This window comes from Arachis stenosperma, chromosome 9 (genome assembly GCF_014773155.1).
Source record: "Arachis stenosperma cultivar V10309 chromosome 9, arast.V10309.gnm1.PFL2, whole genome shotgun sequence".
Taxonomy (NCBI): Eukaryota; Viridiplantae; Streptophyta; class Magnoliopsida; order Fabales; family Fabaceae; genus Arachis; species Arachis stenosperma.
Window position 1 is genome coordinate 161299976 of NC_080385.1, and position 19082 is coordinate 161319057.

General features: G+C 31.4%; 1 protein-coding gene across 1 annotated transcript; it reads left to right on the forward strand.

Annotated features, from left to right (window-relative positions):
• The first annotated feature begins 2429 nt into the window (after positions 1-2429).
• Positions 2430-3020, forward strand: LOC130950357 (uncharacterized). Its single transcript, XM_057878860.1, has one exon. It carries the CDS (start codon positions 2430-2432, stop codon positions 2997-2999), a length of 570 nt encoding a protein of 189 aa, XP_057734843.1. The 3' UTR covers positions 3000-3020.
• The last annotated feature ends 16062 nt before the right edge of the window (positions 3021-19082 follow it).

The following is a 19082-nucleotide window of genomic DNA, read 5'->3' on the forward strand; positions in this document are numbered from 1 at the left end:
CCAACCGATTCCGTCTGGTTTTCAGAACATTAGTGACAGCAATGGTGGCTTGGCAGTAGCGATTCCAGTAGCAGCGGTGATAAGATCTGCACATCATCACCGCCTTTGCCTGAAGATCTGTGTTTGTCATTGTTGCTACTCCATCAACGAGGGCCATGAACGTTTTCTACCTTTCCTTCACTAGCACACATGAGGTCTTGTATAATGGTAGCACTCTCGATTCCCTTGAGCCTCGCTTTGATGACCAAATCCTTGGTCTTCGTATTTTCTTTTACAAGAACATGGTAGACTCTGATTGGGACCATCTTCGACAACAGTCTTCATGCCAGCGTTTCGACCTTGAAGCGTTGCTCACGAAACTTCGAGGCTGGGAATTGAGAGATTCAAAGATTTGGCAAAACGTCGTCGTCACAGTCTTTTTCAATTTTCAATTTTTAATTTTTGTTGCTTCATTCTCTAATTTTGCATCTCCATAATCTGACTCATTATTGAATTGTAGATCTGTGATTGTTAAATTTGAATGGTCCAGTTCTGTTGTTATGATTTGAATTTAATTTATGTATGCAGTTCTGTTAGTTTTGTTGTTGAATCTGTAATAATATGATTTTGTTATAGCATTATTGTTTGAATTTGAATGTGAAATTCTGAATGCTTCTCCTCTTCAAAATAAAATTTTCAACGGCGATGAGTAACTTCTCTTTTTAGTCATTCTTTTACTCTTTCTGTTTCGACTTTCTCTCTTACTCTTCCTCTATTTTTCGATGGTGGTGGTAAAGAGAAGGATTTGGGGATGGTGATGACGTTAGTGATGGTGCTAGTTGGGGATGAGAGTGGTGGTGAAGAAAGATTTGAGTGAGAATGGTGGTGTAGAGTAAAAGGAGAAGTTAGAGTTAGATTATATTAGAGGGTAGTTTGAAAATTTTAAATAATTTTTTAGAATTCAGATAGTTTTGTTAGTAAAAGTCAATCTTTCATGGATAAAAATAGTAATTTTATTTATTTGTGAATAGATTTATTAGTATTAAAAACTTTTATAAATAAAAATAATAATTTACTCTATAAAAAATAATCATCACAACTTTTTTTTTAATTACATATTTTTTTTATTTTGGACTTGTTCTTAATTAAAAGTATTATTTCCATAACTGTTTTTTAAAAATAACTTGCATCATATTATAGATTCGTTTTCCAACTACTAAATACCTTTTGGGACTTAGCTTGCTCTTAACTTTGGATAAATCAATTTTATAACTATATATTACTTGTTACAATTATTAATAATAATATATATTATCTATTTTATAATTTTAATTTACAATAGTTGTTATTACGGCCTGATCCAAATCTCACGTGGGCATATCCGACTCATAGGTCATCCGACTCGAACGGTCGGGTGTGAGGCACTCGACCGCCAACTCGGACACGTTTTCTTGTCAGCTCTGCCACAGCTGTATGGAGAAACTTTGAAAAAGGCAGGCCTGCTTTTGTAGAATCCACCTCTGACATGGTATATATGAGGAGGGTCCTACCCCTCCCCGAAGGTAAGTCACATATCACTTTATTCCCCTTTTTTGCCTGCATACTCAACTGACTAGGACGTCGTAGTGTCTTTGTAGGTGACACCCCCTCCACATCAGGAACTCAGGACGTCGTCTACTCTAGCTTCACCCTCGCAAACCGGTTCCAGACTACACCCCACCTATCAACCCGAGGATCCCACCAAACCGTCTGGTACCCGAGTTACCGAACAATAGTGTTATATAATTTTACACACATACAATTATAAAATTTATGTTTGTCAGTTATAATCTACTTATATTAATTCGATCTTCTACAATTACTATTTTATTTATCACTTAAGAAAAATTCCAAACTTTTCATTTTTTAATTAATTTATTTACTTTTATTTTATCTAATAATTTATTATGCTTAATTAGTTAATTTATGAATTAAAAATTCTAATTACATTTTTAAGAAAGCATACCAAAGCAACAAAAATTCCAAGTTATAAAAGCCCAATATATATATATATATATATATATATATATATATATATATGATTCAGGCCATTTCTGTTACAGATATTCTTGAGAGTGTAACGTATTTCCTTAATTCACTTAAAATAAAAAACTATAAACCAACGGATCTTTCTTAAATTTATAACTTTAATTACATTAATTAATTAATTAATTAATACCATCCCCCGTATCATCCTTAAAAAAAAAAAGACGTTTTTTGCGACAGTACGTGAGTTGCTACCTAATATATCTCTTATCTAGTTGAACATTTCCATAAGTAGTTTCCGTCTTACTCTAAATTTAGCGTTTCATAATTTATGATGAACTATAAAGAGAGCCCCTAACACCACTTAGAATTCGTCTTCCCCCACCCAAATCAAACAACTATCTTCCTACACCATTATTATCAATATGAATTCCTCAACACAATCCTCCATCTTGTTCAGCCTTGTCTCGATTCTCATCATTGGCAATGTTGCACAAGCTCGTGTAAACTTGGGAAAATCCCTTCCCATAAGCGACTTGATAACTAAAGTTTGTGACGATGAACTGGTGATAGAAAAGGCAAAATGCGTTGACATCCTGACATCAAACCCTAAGATTCTAGCAGCAAAGAGCCCTCTTCAGATCTCAAAGTTGATCCTTACCTTGGCAGTGAACAAGGCCGGCAAGGGACAGAAATTCCTTCAGACTTTGGCGGAGAAGGACAAGTCTCCGGCGATTCAACAATGCGCTGGATCCGATTATGATGCTGTCATTGCATCCTTCCAGAGTGCCCTTAAAGGGATCGAGAACGATCCCATTACTGCAAATTATGATGCCAAGATCGCCGGCGATGACGCCGATAACTGCGCCAAAGGTTTGGCCGAAGCGAAGATCGTTAACCCTGCTGTTACCAAGATCAACGATGAGATTATGTTGCTTTCAGACATAGCTTTTGGTGCAACAAATCTTATTGAGAGAAAAACTACTCCTCAATAGGGGATGGATTACTGTTGAAGAGTTTAGGGGGGACTTTTCAGGTGGGGGAAGGTCGGAAATAGTGAAAATCATTAACAACTTGTTGAATTGATCTTATCAATTCTCATGTATTTTAATTATTTCCTTTTTAATATTTAATAATATATAATCATTAAAAGAAGAAGGTTTATCCTTAAACTCTATTACTAGATAAGTGTGTTGAGAATTGGATTCTTTTAAGTTTTTTTAACACTTGAAAAAATGCAATGTGATCTCTAATCATTAATTTTATAAGTAGAGTTAAAATTAAATATGATAGAGAATATTAAAAAATGAAAAATCACAATTGATAATATCTAATTTTTTATTTACTGGATAAGATCCAATCTCATGTGTTGTCATTTACCAATGTGATGTAGCACCTTTAATTTCTCATCTTTGCTTCTGGTTTCTTTTCTTTTAGTTTACAAGGCAAAAAAATAAAATAAAATAAAATAAAATAATAATAATAAAAATTTACGTAAAATTATTTTTATATAAAATTATTAGTTAAAAATAATTAGATAATTTGATATATTTAATGTTTTAATTATTAATTTTATATAAAAATAATTATAAATATCTACCAAAAAAATTTAAAATCAACTAACAGACAACATAACAATTAAAGCCTTAGCCGTTTTTCCTCTTCCTTCCATTTTCTTCCAAAACTTATACTTATCTCTTAATTATAAATTATTATAGATTTTGTTAATAGGCAAAAAAGAAATGAAAACGTTGCAGTCAATTCTTTGATGCAAAAGCTGTATATAATTGAAAGAGCAATGCTATGCACTTATATTTATAGATGTATAAAGTATATAATTTTATGAATTAATATAATTTGTAACTATAAATGAATTAATATAATTTGTGTTTATATATTTTAAAATTTACATATATAAATTAATAAAATGATAATTTGATTTTTATGTTGATCAAATAATGATAAAAAATACTAAAAATTATTAGCCTTAAAAAATTTCTCTAATTGAAAATGAAAAATGTTAGAATTGACGCGTTACTTTTTAATTTTTATCAATACTAGTAAAATTTTTATCAATACTTTTTAATTTTTTATACTAAAATTTTTAATTTTAAAGTTTAGAATTTAAAATTTAATATTAGTCAAAAATAATAAATTTTGTTGATTTTGTAACGTTAATCAATTGAAATTAACAAAAATACAAATAATGATATTATCTTGTACCATGCAACTCAATCGATTGAAAAAAGCTATGCATTATGAATAAAGATTATTTCTTTTTTTTTTTTTAAAAATTTTTTATGAAATTAGTCTCACATAAAAAAATATAAAAAATTTATAAGATAAGAGATTTATTAATTTAATGTCTTAGAATTTTAAGTTGAATATAGTATTTTTTCATTAACGTGATATGGTTGAAAATTTTAGATATATTATATATAGTGTTCATCAATTAATAAATTTTAATTAAAAATATTAAAATTTTTAAGTTATAATTTATATGTTTTTATACATTTTCTTTCTTTAATGGTAAAACTTTAATTTATTTGAAAAACATATAATAATAATTTAGTGATAAAAAATATTATATGCATACTAAAAATTTATTCATGTATTTATATATAAATATATGTAATTTTTAATTTATATTTAATATATATTTTATATTTTAATATTATTTTATATGGATAAGTAGGTAACTCGTAGTTTCTGTATAAACATACCATGACTTTAATCATTTTTATTAACATATGTATAATAATTATTTATACAACAACAACAAAGTATTGTTTTATTAGGTGGAGTCGGCTACATAAATTAAACAATGTCATTGAGCTCTGTCATGTATCATGTCTACAGAGAGACTGTTTACATGTAGATTTCATTTGACCACCTCATGAATGGTCTTCTTAGGTCTTCCTCTATCGTTCACTCCTTATCCATCTTCCATATTATCCACCCTCCTGACTGTATGTTCTATCGGTCTTCTTCTCACATATCCAAACTACCTGAGACACGATTCTACTATCTTTTTCACAATGGGTGCTACTCCAACTCTCTCCCTTATATCTTCGTTCCTTATTTTGTCCAATCGTGTATGATTACTCATCCATCTCAACATCTTCATCTCTGCCACACTTAGCTTATGTTCATACTCCCCTTTGGCCGCCCCAACACTCCGTACCATAAAGTATAGCCGGTCTTATAGTAGTGCAATAGAATTTACCTTTAAGTTTTAAAGGTATTTTTTTGTCACATATAAAGCCAGATGCACTCCGCCATTTTGACCAACCTGCTTGGATCCTATGATTTACATCCTGTTCAATCTCTCCATTATTTTGTATGATGCACTCAAGATACTTAAAATTTTTAACTTTTCGTAGGATGTTTTCTCCAATCTTCACCTCTATATTAGGGTTTTTCCTTCTCAGACTGAACTTACATTCCATATATTCTGTCTTGCTATGACTTATACGCAAACCATACACTTCTAGAGCTTCTCTCCATAAGTCCAACTTCTTATTTAGGTCTTCCCTTGACTCTCCCATAAGGACGATATCATCGACAAAAATCATACACCATGGCACAGACTCTTGGATGTGCTCTGCAAGTACTTCCAAGACTAATGTGAAAAGGTATGGATTATTTAAGGATGATCCCTGGTGTAATTCTATACCAATAGAAAATTTCTCTGTCACACTATCTTGAGTTTTCACACTAGTTGTGACCCCATCATATATGTCTTTAATTGCACGAATATATGCGATCCTTACTCTCTTTTTTTCTAAAGCCTTCCATAAGACCTCCTTTGGCACCCTATCATACGCTTTTTACAAATCAATAAACACCATATGTAGATCTCTTTTATTATTACGATACTTCTCCATCATCCTTCTTAACAGGTATATCGATTCGGTGGTGGATCTACCTGGTATAAATCCAAATTGGTTCTCTGTTACTTGTGTCTCTTTTCTCAACCTCCGTTCTATCACTCTTTCCCAGAACTTCATGGTATGGCTCATGAGCTTGATCCCTCTATATTTTTCGCAACTTTATATATCCCTTTTATTCTTGTACATAGGTACTAAGGTACTCTTTCTCCACTCATCAAGCATCTTCTTTGACCTTAAAATCTCATTAAAAAGCTTGGTTAACCAATTGATACCTTTTTTCTCTAAGGCCCTTCCAAAACTCAATCGGGATATTATCAGGTTCTACTTCCCTGCCATTTTTCATCGGCTTTGGAGCCTCTTTTACCTCAAAGTCTTGAATCCGTCGATAGTAGTCAAAGTTTTGATCTTCTTCCCTTGTGGATAATCGACCGAGGTTCGGAAGAGTCTGATATCCTTCATTAAATAACTCATGTAAGTAGCTCTTCCACCTTTCAGCATTAATCTTCTCCTCTTGAGCCAACACCTCTCCATCCTTATCCTTTATGCACTTAACCTGATCCAAATCTCTCGTTCTTCTTTCACGACTCTTTACGATTTTATATATACATTTTTCTCCTTCTTTTGTACCCAAAGACTGGTAGAGACCCTCATATGCTCTTGTTCTTGCTTCACTTACAACTACTTTGGTCTTTTTTTTAGCCGCCTTATATTTTTTCCAATTATCTGCATTGCAGCATAAAGACCACTCTTTAAAGCACCCCCTTTTTAACTTTATCTTTTCTTGTTCACTCGCATTCCACCACCAGGACTCCTTGTCTCTTGGTCCTATCCCTTTAGATTCACCAAAACTTTCTTTTTTCTGTTCTTCTAATAACTTCTGCCATCTCCCTCCACATCTCTTCCACATTTCCATTCCTATCCCACTTTGCCTCTTCTCCTACCCGTCTTAGGAAGCTTCTCTGTTCCTCACCTTTCATCCGCTACCACCTCATCCTTGAGTTCTTCGTATGTCTTTTCCTCAACTTTTACTCAACGCGAAAATTCATGACAAGCATTCTATGTTGTGTTGTTAAACTCTCTCCTGGGATAATTTTACAATTAATGCAAAATTTTTGGTCGACTCTCCTCAACAAGAAGAAGTCGATTTGAGAGCTTGTCATGCCACTTTTATAGGTTATAGATGTTCGTCTCTATTTTTAAAACATGTATTTGCGATGAGAAGGTCAAAGGTTGAGGAAAAGTCCAAAATAGTTTTACCCTCGGCATTGATTACCCCGAAACCATGGCCTCCGTGAATACTTCATACCCAGTCACTTCTCTTTCAACATGGCCATTTAAATCCCCTCCTAAGAAAATCTTATCTCCCGAAGGTATGTCTTGGACCAAACTCTCTAGATCCTCCCAAAACCTTATCTTATGTTGTTCGTCCGAACCCACTTGCGATGCATAGGCGCTAATCACATGAAAAGCACCTCTCTCCACCACAAGTTTGATAGAGATGATCCGATCTCCCACCCTCTTGACATCCACTACGTCCTTCTTCCACTGCTTATCCACCACAATGCCAACCTCATTCCTGTTCTTCACCTTTTCTGTATACCAAAGTTTGAATCCGAAAGTATCCAACTCCCTAGCCTTCGCACCAACCCATTTTATTTCTTGTAGGCACATAATGTTAATCTTCCTCCTTGTCATAATGTCCACCACCTCCATGGATTTTCCTGTTAGAGTGCCTATGTTCCATGTTCCAAATCTCCACCTTCTTTCGCTCTGACATTTACCTTTTACTTTGTGAACTAGCTTATTTACCCTCGTCCGTTCATGAAAACGCGGGAACCCTTACTCATTTAACACTACATCCGGGCAACGATGCAACGGCCCTTACTCATTTGACACTGTACTCGAGCCATACAACGCGTTGCTTCTGGGCAATGACCTAACTTTAGCGCAATAACGTCTTTGATTCGTGTCATGAAGATTCGACTAAGTTTTTATATTGGTTGTCGAAGACCTAACACAACCCTCCTCCTTTATCCGGGTTTGGGACCAGCTATGTACCACAAGTGTAACATAGGTAGAGTTATAATAATTATTTATAATATATTAAAATTAAAATCATAATTCATTACTTTTAGTGTTTCACACTAAAAATGACGGAAAGAAAAAGAAAAGCAAGAGAGAAAAATGTAAACAGAGAATGAACAATATGTTTATACGTGGTTCAATAATATGAAGAACATTTTTGTTTATAATACAGTTTGATCAACAATGTTCGTTGTTAAAGAAGAAACAGAAATCATAGGGAAAAGGCCATAGAAACCATTCGTTGATGCATCCTAACATTGTGGATGATAGATTTAACAGTGTGATCAACAATGTGATCATTAGCTAAGCCTATCTCACAATAATCAAGCTGATCACCTGCAATAGTAACATTCATACTTATGGACATAAGATCTTCCTCTGGATTTGGGTTCTTCAGTGAATCAAGGGCACTATCAAACTGCAGAACCGCATCATTTAAGAACCCAGCACAACGTTCTAGAGCTTTAGGATACTTCTTATTTGTTTTTGCCATCTTTTCCAGGGAGATCCGTGCTTCTCTGGTCTTCTTGATTGCCAGATCAACCAGTAGAATTCTCAGTCTTCCGGAATCTTTCTCTGATGAGATCTTGGGGTCTGAAAGCATCTCCTTCGTGCATTTTCCTCTATCCTCCTCTTGTATTTTGTAGCTTTGACAAACTACATCAACCAACGCTGAAACTCTTTGCTTTGGAGAAGGAGCTATTGCTTTCCTTGCATCTGCTACATGAGGCCCATGAGAGGTGATGATAAGGATCAAGCCAAGTACTTTGAAGAACAATGGTAATGTTGACGAACTCATTTTGTTTATTGATGTGTTTTCTTTGAGATTTTTTATTTTTGGGGGGGAGGGATTATATAGTCCTTTATACTAAACTATTTAATCATGAAACTCTAATTTTGGCTATTAATCATTTTCTTCTTTTGGCTTAACTTAATTAGTTGGATTTTATAACAAAGTCTCTTGATTTGATACCCATATATATTAGCATTGGATTTCCAAGTCTAGTTGTCATTATGGATTAGCTTCGTTTAACAAAATCCAATCATGGTAGATCGCTGAAAGGAGAAAAACAGAAATCATAATTGTCAATTTCTCATCATCAATCATCAACCTACTAACAAAATTAAAAATCTAAATAACCAAATGATTAACAAAAATTTTCTTAGCATACTAAAAATTGGCTATTAAATTAGTCATTATATATTTACATATAAATAATGTATTATTTAATTTATTTTTAATTTATATTTTATATAAATAATTTGATGATTAATTTTTTGTGTATATTTAACATAGTTGAATAATTAAATATTATATAGTTAATATAAAAATATCAATACTGTTTGGTTTGTCCTAAACAATTATTTCAAGATTGATTGACCCTGTGTGGTTCTTGGTTTAAATCGATTCGGTTTGTGTACACAAATTATTCCCAAATTCTAATCTAACTCAACTTAATCACATTTCTATAATAAGTTTGTTCTTGTTGAGATTGGCCGGTGTATAGTTCGTCCATCAATGAATGTCTTTAAACTTTTCGTCAAGACGAGTTATACGTCGGGAAGGAGAGAACAAGGGGTGGGTATCTGCAAAAGACACTCCAATACTCAAGTCAATAAGTGTTTAAGAGGTATAAGAATAATTCTATGAATATAGAATGTAAGTCATGAAATAGAAGTTATCATGTATGTGTTGTGTATTATAATAATTCTATGAATATAAAATGTAAGACATGAAATATAACTTATCAAGTATTTTGTTTATAATAATTCTATGAATATAGAATGTAAGACATGAAAATAGAACTTATCATGTGTTGTCTCTGGAGATATAGAAATTAGTGCTTTTTATAGGCATAAAATTGATGAATGATATTTATGTTATGACTATTTAGTCATTAAGATAGAAATGATGATCATTAAGCTGATAATGAAGGTGTCAGTTACAAGCAAAGAATGAATAATAATTAAAGCTGGGTTATAACTCATAATGCACAATAAAGATCGAATTATAAGGTGATGGATCAAAGCTAATAAGGGATCCTACTGTCTTTCCTTCATTTATTCTGTTTTTTATTTGTTTATTTACAACCATGATTTGATATTCTAACGAAGAAATAATAATAATAATAATAATAATAATAATAATAATAATAATAATTACAATTGAAGGTTTGTGATGGCTTAGAAAAGGGAGGTTAAATTTATGGTCTTCTTTTAAATTTTATTAATTGATTCTCAAACTAGAAAATAAAACAACACTCATAAGGAGTCCTATTGAAACCAAGAAATATAGGCCTGCCTGCTATCCACACCAGAATAAATGAAGTTTCCCGAAAAAACCTGCTTACTTCTATTTAGACTGCGTGATAGATTATGCAGGAGACAATTTTGTTTTGTCTCATAACAAGTGAAAATAGAATCAAAATAGAGAAGAAGAAGAAGATAATGACACATCTATGTATCATAGTTCAGCTGCCTTGTGCAATGCAGCCTACATCTAGTCTTCACATAACAGTGATGAAATTTTCACTATCTTTTCAAATATTACATACACCAATTCCCAAGGATTCAACCTAATCCTACCAAGGACAAACAGAGCCTCTACCTAAGCTTGATTTGGCTAGGTTCGCTCTCTAGACTCACAACACCATTAAGTGCTCACACAACTTAGCAAGAGATACCTCTCAAGTACATCATACAAAACAGAAATACAATCAAAAGAGACTTGACATAAATTTTGGCTTTTCTCTCCAAGTACTTTTCTTTGTCTTTTTTCTTAATGGCTTTTCCTTGTGCCTCACGTATATGCCTTTTATCACTGAATAGAAACCAAGAAAGATAAAATATACAAACAAAAATATTCAATGATAAACCATGAAGGAGATGATGTTGAATAGCTTAAAGCTATAGGATGAATTGAATTCAGCTCTTCTATATATAGCTCTTCATCTTGGAGAAATGTTCCTTTGATATAGAAATACTGTCCAAAACGTTGAACTAAAACAGTAGAAAAGTTCTCAATGAAACTCAGATTTTGTTGGTTCACTCTCCTTTTCCAAACTGAAGTTGATTTCTCCTTTTTGTATTGAGTTCTGTTTCCAAAGCTACGACTTGCTTTCTTAAGTCAACTCCTTGAATCTTGAACCAGCTGCAGTTTTTTCTTTTTTTTCTTCCATCAGACCAGAAAATTAGGAATTTAAAATTAGAGTTAAGCAATGCAGAGAATAGATCGACAGCAGCAGCTTCATTCCTCAATGGGTTTGATAACTCAAAATCATAACTTTGTGCTTTGGCTTCAAGCAACAATATATTAACTATTGATTCACAGCAAAAGAAGGTAGACTCTATTTTTCTTTTGTTACCCAAAATTGCATGTGCTGAGGGAAGGACAATTCAACAAGTAATTGACTTGCATGTTAATGGAAATATTTTACCTCTTTCTTCTGATTTAGCTTAACTTGAGCAAATTATTTTTTGCTCTCATTTGATTTGACATAATTTCCAATATTTTCTTTTCTTTTTTTTAATTTGGTGCTTAACAAAAAAGTGAAGCACCATTTTTCTTGGTTAATTGCTTTATCTGATTTGCCAGAATTCCACTATCAGCTAGATGATTTTTCTTTCATGCAGATAATGGGCTAGACTAAGAGCTTGGTCTAAGTAGCTAAGGTTCAGATACTTGGTTTCATTGTTTGGGCTGCATAATAACACTTGGACTTGCAACACTAAGTGATTCATCAAAAATATTTTTGGGCTATCAACCCAATTAAAATCATGTTTGTCATCACCAAAAATGTTATTATTGATTACTAAACTCAATAATCTCCCACTTGATGACAAATATCATTTAATGTAGATTTAAAGGAAATTAAATACAGAATTCAAATTAGAGACTTTTCTTTGATGATGCCAAATCAAATGCGATTTGCTCCATCTTTCTCTCGTAAGACATACTCCCCTTTAATGTGTCCTTCTTCACAAACAACATACATTTCATACTAGCATACAACCAGAATTTTTAGCAGCACGTATAAGAGATAAGAGAATATCATTATTAAACATGAGCTTATTAATCAAAAAACATCAAGTCACCATATGTCTCAATCTACTCTATCTCAATCTATCCTATTTATCCTATTAATGACTATTCTACTCCCCCCTTTTATCATCAAGGGAGGAAAGGTTCACCTATTCAGCCCTGCACGTTAGATTCCAAAAATAACATAGCTAGAAGAAAATAATTGTTTAGTTAAGAGATACAGTCATCCAAAAGACACAAGAACCATTATCTAAAAAACAAATTGTCTCATAAAACTAAGTGCAACAAAATTAAAAGTATTCAACATGAGACATCCTTAGGCATCCGAGCTTTCATCCTCAGTATTCAATGGCTCCTCTTGATAAGTTGCGATGGTTTCATCTTTATGAATGTTATCCACATACTTCAGAAGAATAGCAACTCGGTCCCTTGACTTGCGGAAAGTATTTTCATTTCAAACAACAAGCTTTCTCTCTTGTTGGCTGGAAGAGATGAGATGATTGGACAAGTTGACAAATTCTTGTAGAACATCCTTAACAAATTCGTACAGAAGAGATTTATGTCTAGTAGAGGTTGATATTCCAGTGGTGGATTGAGGAGAAATGTCATCAAGCTCTTCTTCTTCTTCTTCATCAATGACTACTCTTTCAGATTTGATAGGTTATTTCTTTTATTGTTTTACTATACCACCCTCTTTTGGGTAAGAGTTTTCATTTTCAAGTGACTCATTAGAAAGAATACCCAAAAATTCAAAAAAACAAGTTAAAAACATGCATATAAAAGTGACACATTCTTATCACTCTTTATGCAATCATACATATGCCTCATCAAATAAGCAAAGAAAATTTCAATTTTCATATAATGATAGTAAATAATGCTAGTATGTCACAAAATAAAATCCTTTGATATGAATCGCTTTGAGAGAGGATTATGTGGTGATAGAGTTGTTCATGAAAAGGACCTAAAGTCTTATGGGCCGGTAGGAGTGAAACCACTAATGAGAGAAATATTTTCACAGATAGAAGCTAGGACATCTTAGTATAAGAGACCTAATCCTTCATCCCATTTTCTTGAAATGTATGCATTAACACTAACATCATAATACCCTAGGACTAAAATTAAAATTAAAATTCATAATTCATTACTAAAATTAAAATCATAATTCATTACTTTTAGTGTTTCACATTAAAAATGAGGGAAAGAAAAAGAAAAACATGAGAGAAAAATGTAAACAGAGAATGAACAATATGTTTATACACGGTTCAATATGATGAACACCATTTTTGTTTATAATACAGTTTGATCAACAATGTTGGTTGTTAAAGAAGAAAGAGAAATCACATGGAAAATGCCCTAGAAACCATTCGCTGATGCATCCTAGCATTGTGGATAATAGATTTAACAGTGTGATCAACGATGTGATCATTAGCTAAGCCTATCTCACAATAATCAAGCTGATCACCTGCAATAGTAACATTCATACTTATGGACATAAGATCTTCCTCTGGATTTGGGTTCTTCAGTGAATCAAGGGCACTATCAAACTGCAGAACCGCATCATTTAAGAACCCAGCACAACGTTCTAGAGCTTTAGGATACTTCTTATTTGTTTTTGCCATCTTTTCCAGGGAGATCCGTGCTTCTCTGGACTTCTTGATTGCCAGATCAACCAGCAGAATTCTCAGTTTTTCGGAGTCTTTCTCCGACGAGATTTTGGGGTCTGAAAGCATCTCCTTCGTGCATCTTGCTCTATCCTCCTCTAGTACTTCGTAGCTTTGACAAACTACATCAACCAAAGCTGAAACTCTTTGCCTTGGAGAAGGAGCTATTGCTTTCCTTGCATCTGCTACATGAGAGCCATGAGTGGTGATGATAAGGATCAAGCCAAGTACTTTGAAGGATAATGGTAATGTTGAGGAACTCATTTTGTTTATTGATGATAGTGATGAAGATTAGAGTGTGTTTTTGTTGAGATTTTTTATTTTTGGGGGGAGGGATTATATAGTCCTTTATACTAAATTATTTAACCATGAAACTCTAATTTTGGCAATTAATCATTTTCTTCTTTTGGCTTAACTTAATTAGTTGGATTTTATAACAAAGTCTCTTGATTTGATACCCATATATATTAGTATTGGATTTCCAAGTCTAGTTGTCATTATGGATTAACTTCGTTTAACAAAATCCAATCATGGTAGATCGCTAAAAGGAGAAAAACCGAAATCATAAGTGTCAATTTCTTATCATCAATCATCAACCTACTAACAAAAGTAAAGATCTAAATAACAAAATAATTAACAAAAATGTTCTTAGCATACTTAAAAATCGGTTGTAAATTATTAGCCACTATGTAATACTTAGAATTTATATTTATGACTGAGATTTGATATTTTAACGAAGAAATAATAATAATAATAATAATAATAATAATAATAATAATAATAATAATAATAATAATTGAAGGTTCTTGATAGCTTAGAAAAAGAGTTGAATTTATAGTCTTTTTTAAATTTGATTAATTAATTTTTAAATCAGAAAATAAAATTTTACTTTTGTTCAGATTAAAAAATAGATTATGTAAAAAAAATTGTTTTATTTCAAAACAAGTAAAAATAGAATCAGAATAGAGAAGAAGAAAATGACGTAGCTATATATCATAATTCAGCAGCTATTTTATGCAATGTAAGCATGACGTAGTTATATATTTTTTTTGTTTTCAAATATTACATACATCAATTTTTAATGATTCAATATATAATTCTATCCGAGACAAACTAAGTTTCTACCTAAGCTTGATTTTTCTAGGTTCACTTTCTAAACTCACAACACACTAAGTGCTCACATAACCTAATAAGGAATACCTCTTAGGTACATGATACAAAACGAAAATACAATCAAAAGAGACTTGACATAAACTTTGGTTTTTCTCTTCAAATACATTTTTTTATCTTCTCTCTCAATGGATTTTTCTTGATGCCTCACATATATGCCTTTTACCAGTAAATAGAAATCAAGAAAGATAAAACATACAAACAAAATATTCAATGATAAATCATAAAAGAGATGATGTTGAACAGCTCTGAAGTTATAGGATAAACCGGATTCAGCTCTTCTCATATGTAGCTCTTCATCTTAATTAACAGAATGTTCCTTTAATATAGAGAAACACTATCCAAAATGTTGAATTAAAACAATAAAAAAGCTCTCAATAAAACTCAGATTTTGTTAGTTCATTCTTCTTTTTCAAATTGAAGTTGATTTCTCTTTTTTCTATTGAGTTCTTTTTTCAAAGTTAGGGCTTACTTTTCCTAAGTCAACTCTTTGAATATTGAATCAATTAAAGTTTTTCTTTTCTTTTCTTTAATCAAACCAGAAAATTAGGGATTTAAAATCAGAATTAAGCAATGCAAAAAATATATTGGCAGCTGCAATTTTATTGGTAACAAATTCTCAATGAATTTAATAAATCAAACTATTAACCTTATGTTTTTGTCTCAAGCAACAATATTAACCATTGATTCCCAGACCCCAGTAGAAGAAGATAGATTCTATTTTTCTTTTGTTACCCAAAATTACATGTACAAAGAAAAAGAAGATTTAACAAGTATTTGACTAGCATGTTAATGAAAACATTTTACCTCTTTCTTCTAATTTAACTTGACTTGAGCGAATTATTTTTGGCTCCCATTTGATTTCGTATATCCTCCAAAATTTACTTTTCTTTCTTTTAATTTGGAGTTTAATGAAAAAGTGAAGCCCCTTTTTTCTTAGTTAATTGCTTCACCTGAATTGCAAAACTCCACCTACAGCTAGATTTTTCTTTCATGAGTATAATGGGCTGGACTAAGAGTTTGGTCCAAATAGTTAAGCTTCATATACTTGGTTTCATTATTTGGGCTGCACATTAAGACTTGGACTTGCAACACTAAATGATTCATCAAAAATATTTTTAAGCTGTCAATCCAATTAAAATTATATTTGTCATCATAAAAAATATTATTATTGTTTATTAAACTCAATAACAATAATAATAACAACAACAACAAAATTTGTGTAACTTATAAACTACAAAAATTTCTTAAAAAATTTAGACATTAATAAAAATATTTTTAAAAAATTAAGACGATATAAATACTCCAAAAAATTTAAAAAAAAACAAATTTATCTAAACACTTTTTATTACCATGTCCAAGATTTTTCCTTGACTAATTTAGAAGTAAATTAGGTCGGGGCAGTGGTTATGATAGGCGATTCTCCTGCGTAATAATAGTCTTGCTACATTTTCAAATTTTTTTGGTAACATTTTTAAATTTTGTTGGTAATTAAGTTTAATTAAATTAGTTTAAAAATGATGAGAAAGTACCAAATTAGTTTAAAAATGACGAGAAGGTAAATTAAAAAAAAAAAGAGAAAGAGTTGTTTGTGTGTCGTTATTATTAAGTAATTATGATGCATTTTGAATTTAAAATAAGATGCACTTGTTTTGAACTGAATTTGTTTGTGTATCGTCATTATTAAGTAATTTCGGTATATTCTGAATTTAAATAAAGTGCACTTAATCTGTACTTATTTTAAATTGAATTTGTTTGTGTGTCATTACCATTAGTAATTTCGATGCATTCTGGATTTGAACTATTATAGGTATAAGAAGACACCGCGATGATGATAATAACGATAACGATAAAGATAACAATAACTATGATGATGATAATGAGAAAAATAAAAAAGATAAAATTAAAGAAATTCAAATGAAAAAAGAAAAAGAGAATGAAGAGGTAGAAGGAGGTGATTTGGTGGTGATTACGATGACCATAATGAAAAAGAAGATAAAAAAAATCCGTGATGTAAAAAACAGTTATAATAGTTTAGTTAAAATTGATCAAATATTTTGTTTAGTTTTAAGAATTTTATTCCATAAATAATTATTACATAAGGTCTCAAATTCAGTTTCTTACTTAAGTTATACCCAAAAACTATGGTATATTCCAACCAATTTTACGTTGATTAAATACTATATGATATCTATTATCTAATACAATGATAATCTTTTGAATTTTTTTTTATCTTTAGTTTAAAAAAAGGTCAAAATGAAAATAATTAATTTAAAATAGGGATAGTACATTTTATTAGTTTTGAAATTTTAAATAATTTCTAATTAATCCACCAATCTTTTTAAATGCCAATTCTAGAAGTTTCATGCATGTATCCCATTAAATTAACTACTTTTGGTTTATTAAATATATAAATTATTCATTATATATATATATATATAATTAAGAGCGTTAAATTATTTAAATAAATTAACTAAATTTTTATCTAATGATTCTTAGTTATCAACTTCACATAAAATTGATTGCATCTGAATTTCTACCTTTTAATAATTAAATACACGTGTAAAATTGCTGATACATGAAAATTAAATTCTTTGGTGATTGATAGGAAAGAGAAATCAATCATAGGTCAAATGCAATAGAAAGCATTCGATGAAACAACTTGACTTCATGGATGATAGAGTTAACAACATGATCAACAATGTGATCATCAGCCAAGGTTGTCTCACAATAATGGAGTTGATCACCTGCAATGGCAATATCCATGCTTGTATCTTGAAGGTCTATCTCTTGACCTTCGCTCCTTATCCTTGAAACCGCACTTTCAAAATGATCAACCGCGCTATGCACATACTTAGCACATGCTTTTAGAGCCTCAGGATACTTAGCTGATCTTAGTTGGTTACCTAGCAGAATTGTATTCGTCGCTTTTGCCATCTTCTCCAGGGAGATCCATGCTTTCGTGCCCTTCTTGATTGCGAGATCAAGAAGGAGCACTCTTAGCATTCCGGGGTTTTTCTCGGATGAGATCTTGGGGTCTGAAAGCATCTCTTGCGTGCATCTTGCTCTATCCTCCTTGTCTATTCCATTGCTCTTACAAACTAGACCAACCAAGGCAGAAACTCTTTTGCTTGGAGCAGAAGCCATTGGTTTCTTGGCTTGTGCTACATGAGAGGTTATAAGGATCAAGCCAAGTACTGCGAACAATGATAATGTTGAGGAACTCATTTTGTTTATTGATGATAGTGATGAAGATTAGTGTGTGTTTTTGTTGAGGTTTTTAATTTTTGTGGAGAGGGGAGTCCTTTATACTACACTATTTAACTATGAAACTCTAATTTAGGCTAATCAGTTTTTTCCGGCTCAACTTAGTTCGCTTTTTATAACAAAGTCATTATTTGATGCCTATATTAGCATTCGATATTCAAGTCTAGTTGTCATTATGGATTTGCTTCGTTTAACAAAATCTAATCATGTTAGATCATTAAAAGGTGAAAAACTGAAATCATAAATTAAACATTCAAATAACAAAATAACTAACAGTAAATGGTTAAATTAGTTTATGAAAGATTATTCATTTTTTAAATTAGTCTCTAAAAGATTTTTTTAATCAAATTCTTCTTTCAAAGATTTAAAGTTAGTCGTTTTAATCTTTATGTCACTGCCGTTGCTAATGGTGTCAAAGTTTGTTGACGTGACACATTAACTGACATCACAATACACACTTAGTAGTCCTAATTGGCGACTAACATGGTAAGTTTATGAAATTAGGTCAAATAAACTCCAAATTGACGAATTTCAATGCCTCAAGTTCTCTCCTCAATTAGGTTTTGATTTGATCTAATTTCATAAGTTTATCATATTAATAGTTAATTAAGATTTAAGACTCCTATGTGTGTGTTGTAGTATCATTTAACGTATCACATTAACAAATTTTGACGTCGAATAAAAAAAATAATAGAAGAACTAACGCGATTAATTTTAAATTTTTAAAAAATGAATTTGATTAAAAAAATCTTTCAAAGACCAATTTAGAAAAACGAATGATCTTTCAAAAACAAATTTGACTATTTATCCAAATAACTAAATATTATATAGTAAGTTAACATAAGAATGTCAATAGTCTTGGTTTGTTCTATACAATTATTTCAAGAATAATTTATCTTGTGTTCCAAATCTCATTTTGCAAAGGTAAAAATTCACATGCAATTTCACAACTGTTAAAAG

Bases quoted from the DNA above. Each gene is read 5' to 3' on its own strand.
- LOC130950357 (XM_057878860.1), top strand. From the start codon at position 2,430: ATGAATTCCTCAACACAATCCTCCATCTTGTTCAGCCTTGTCTCGATT.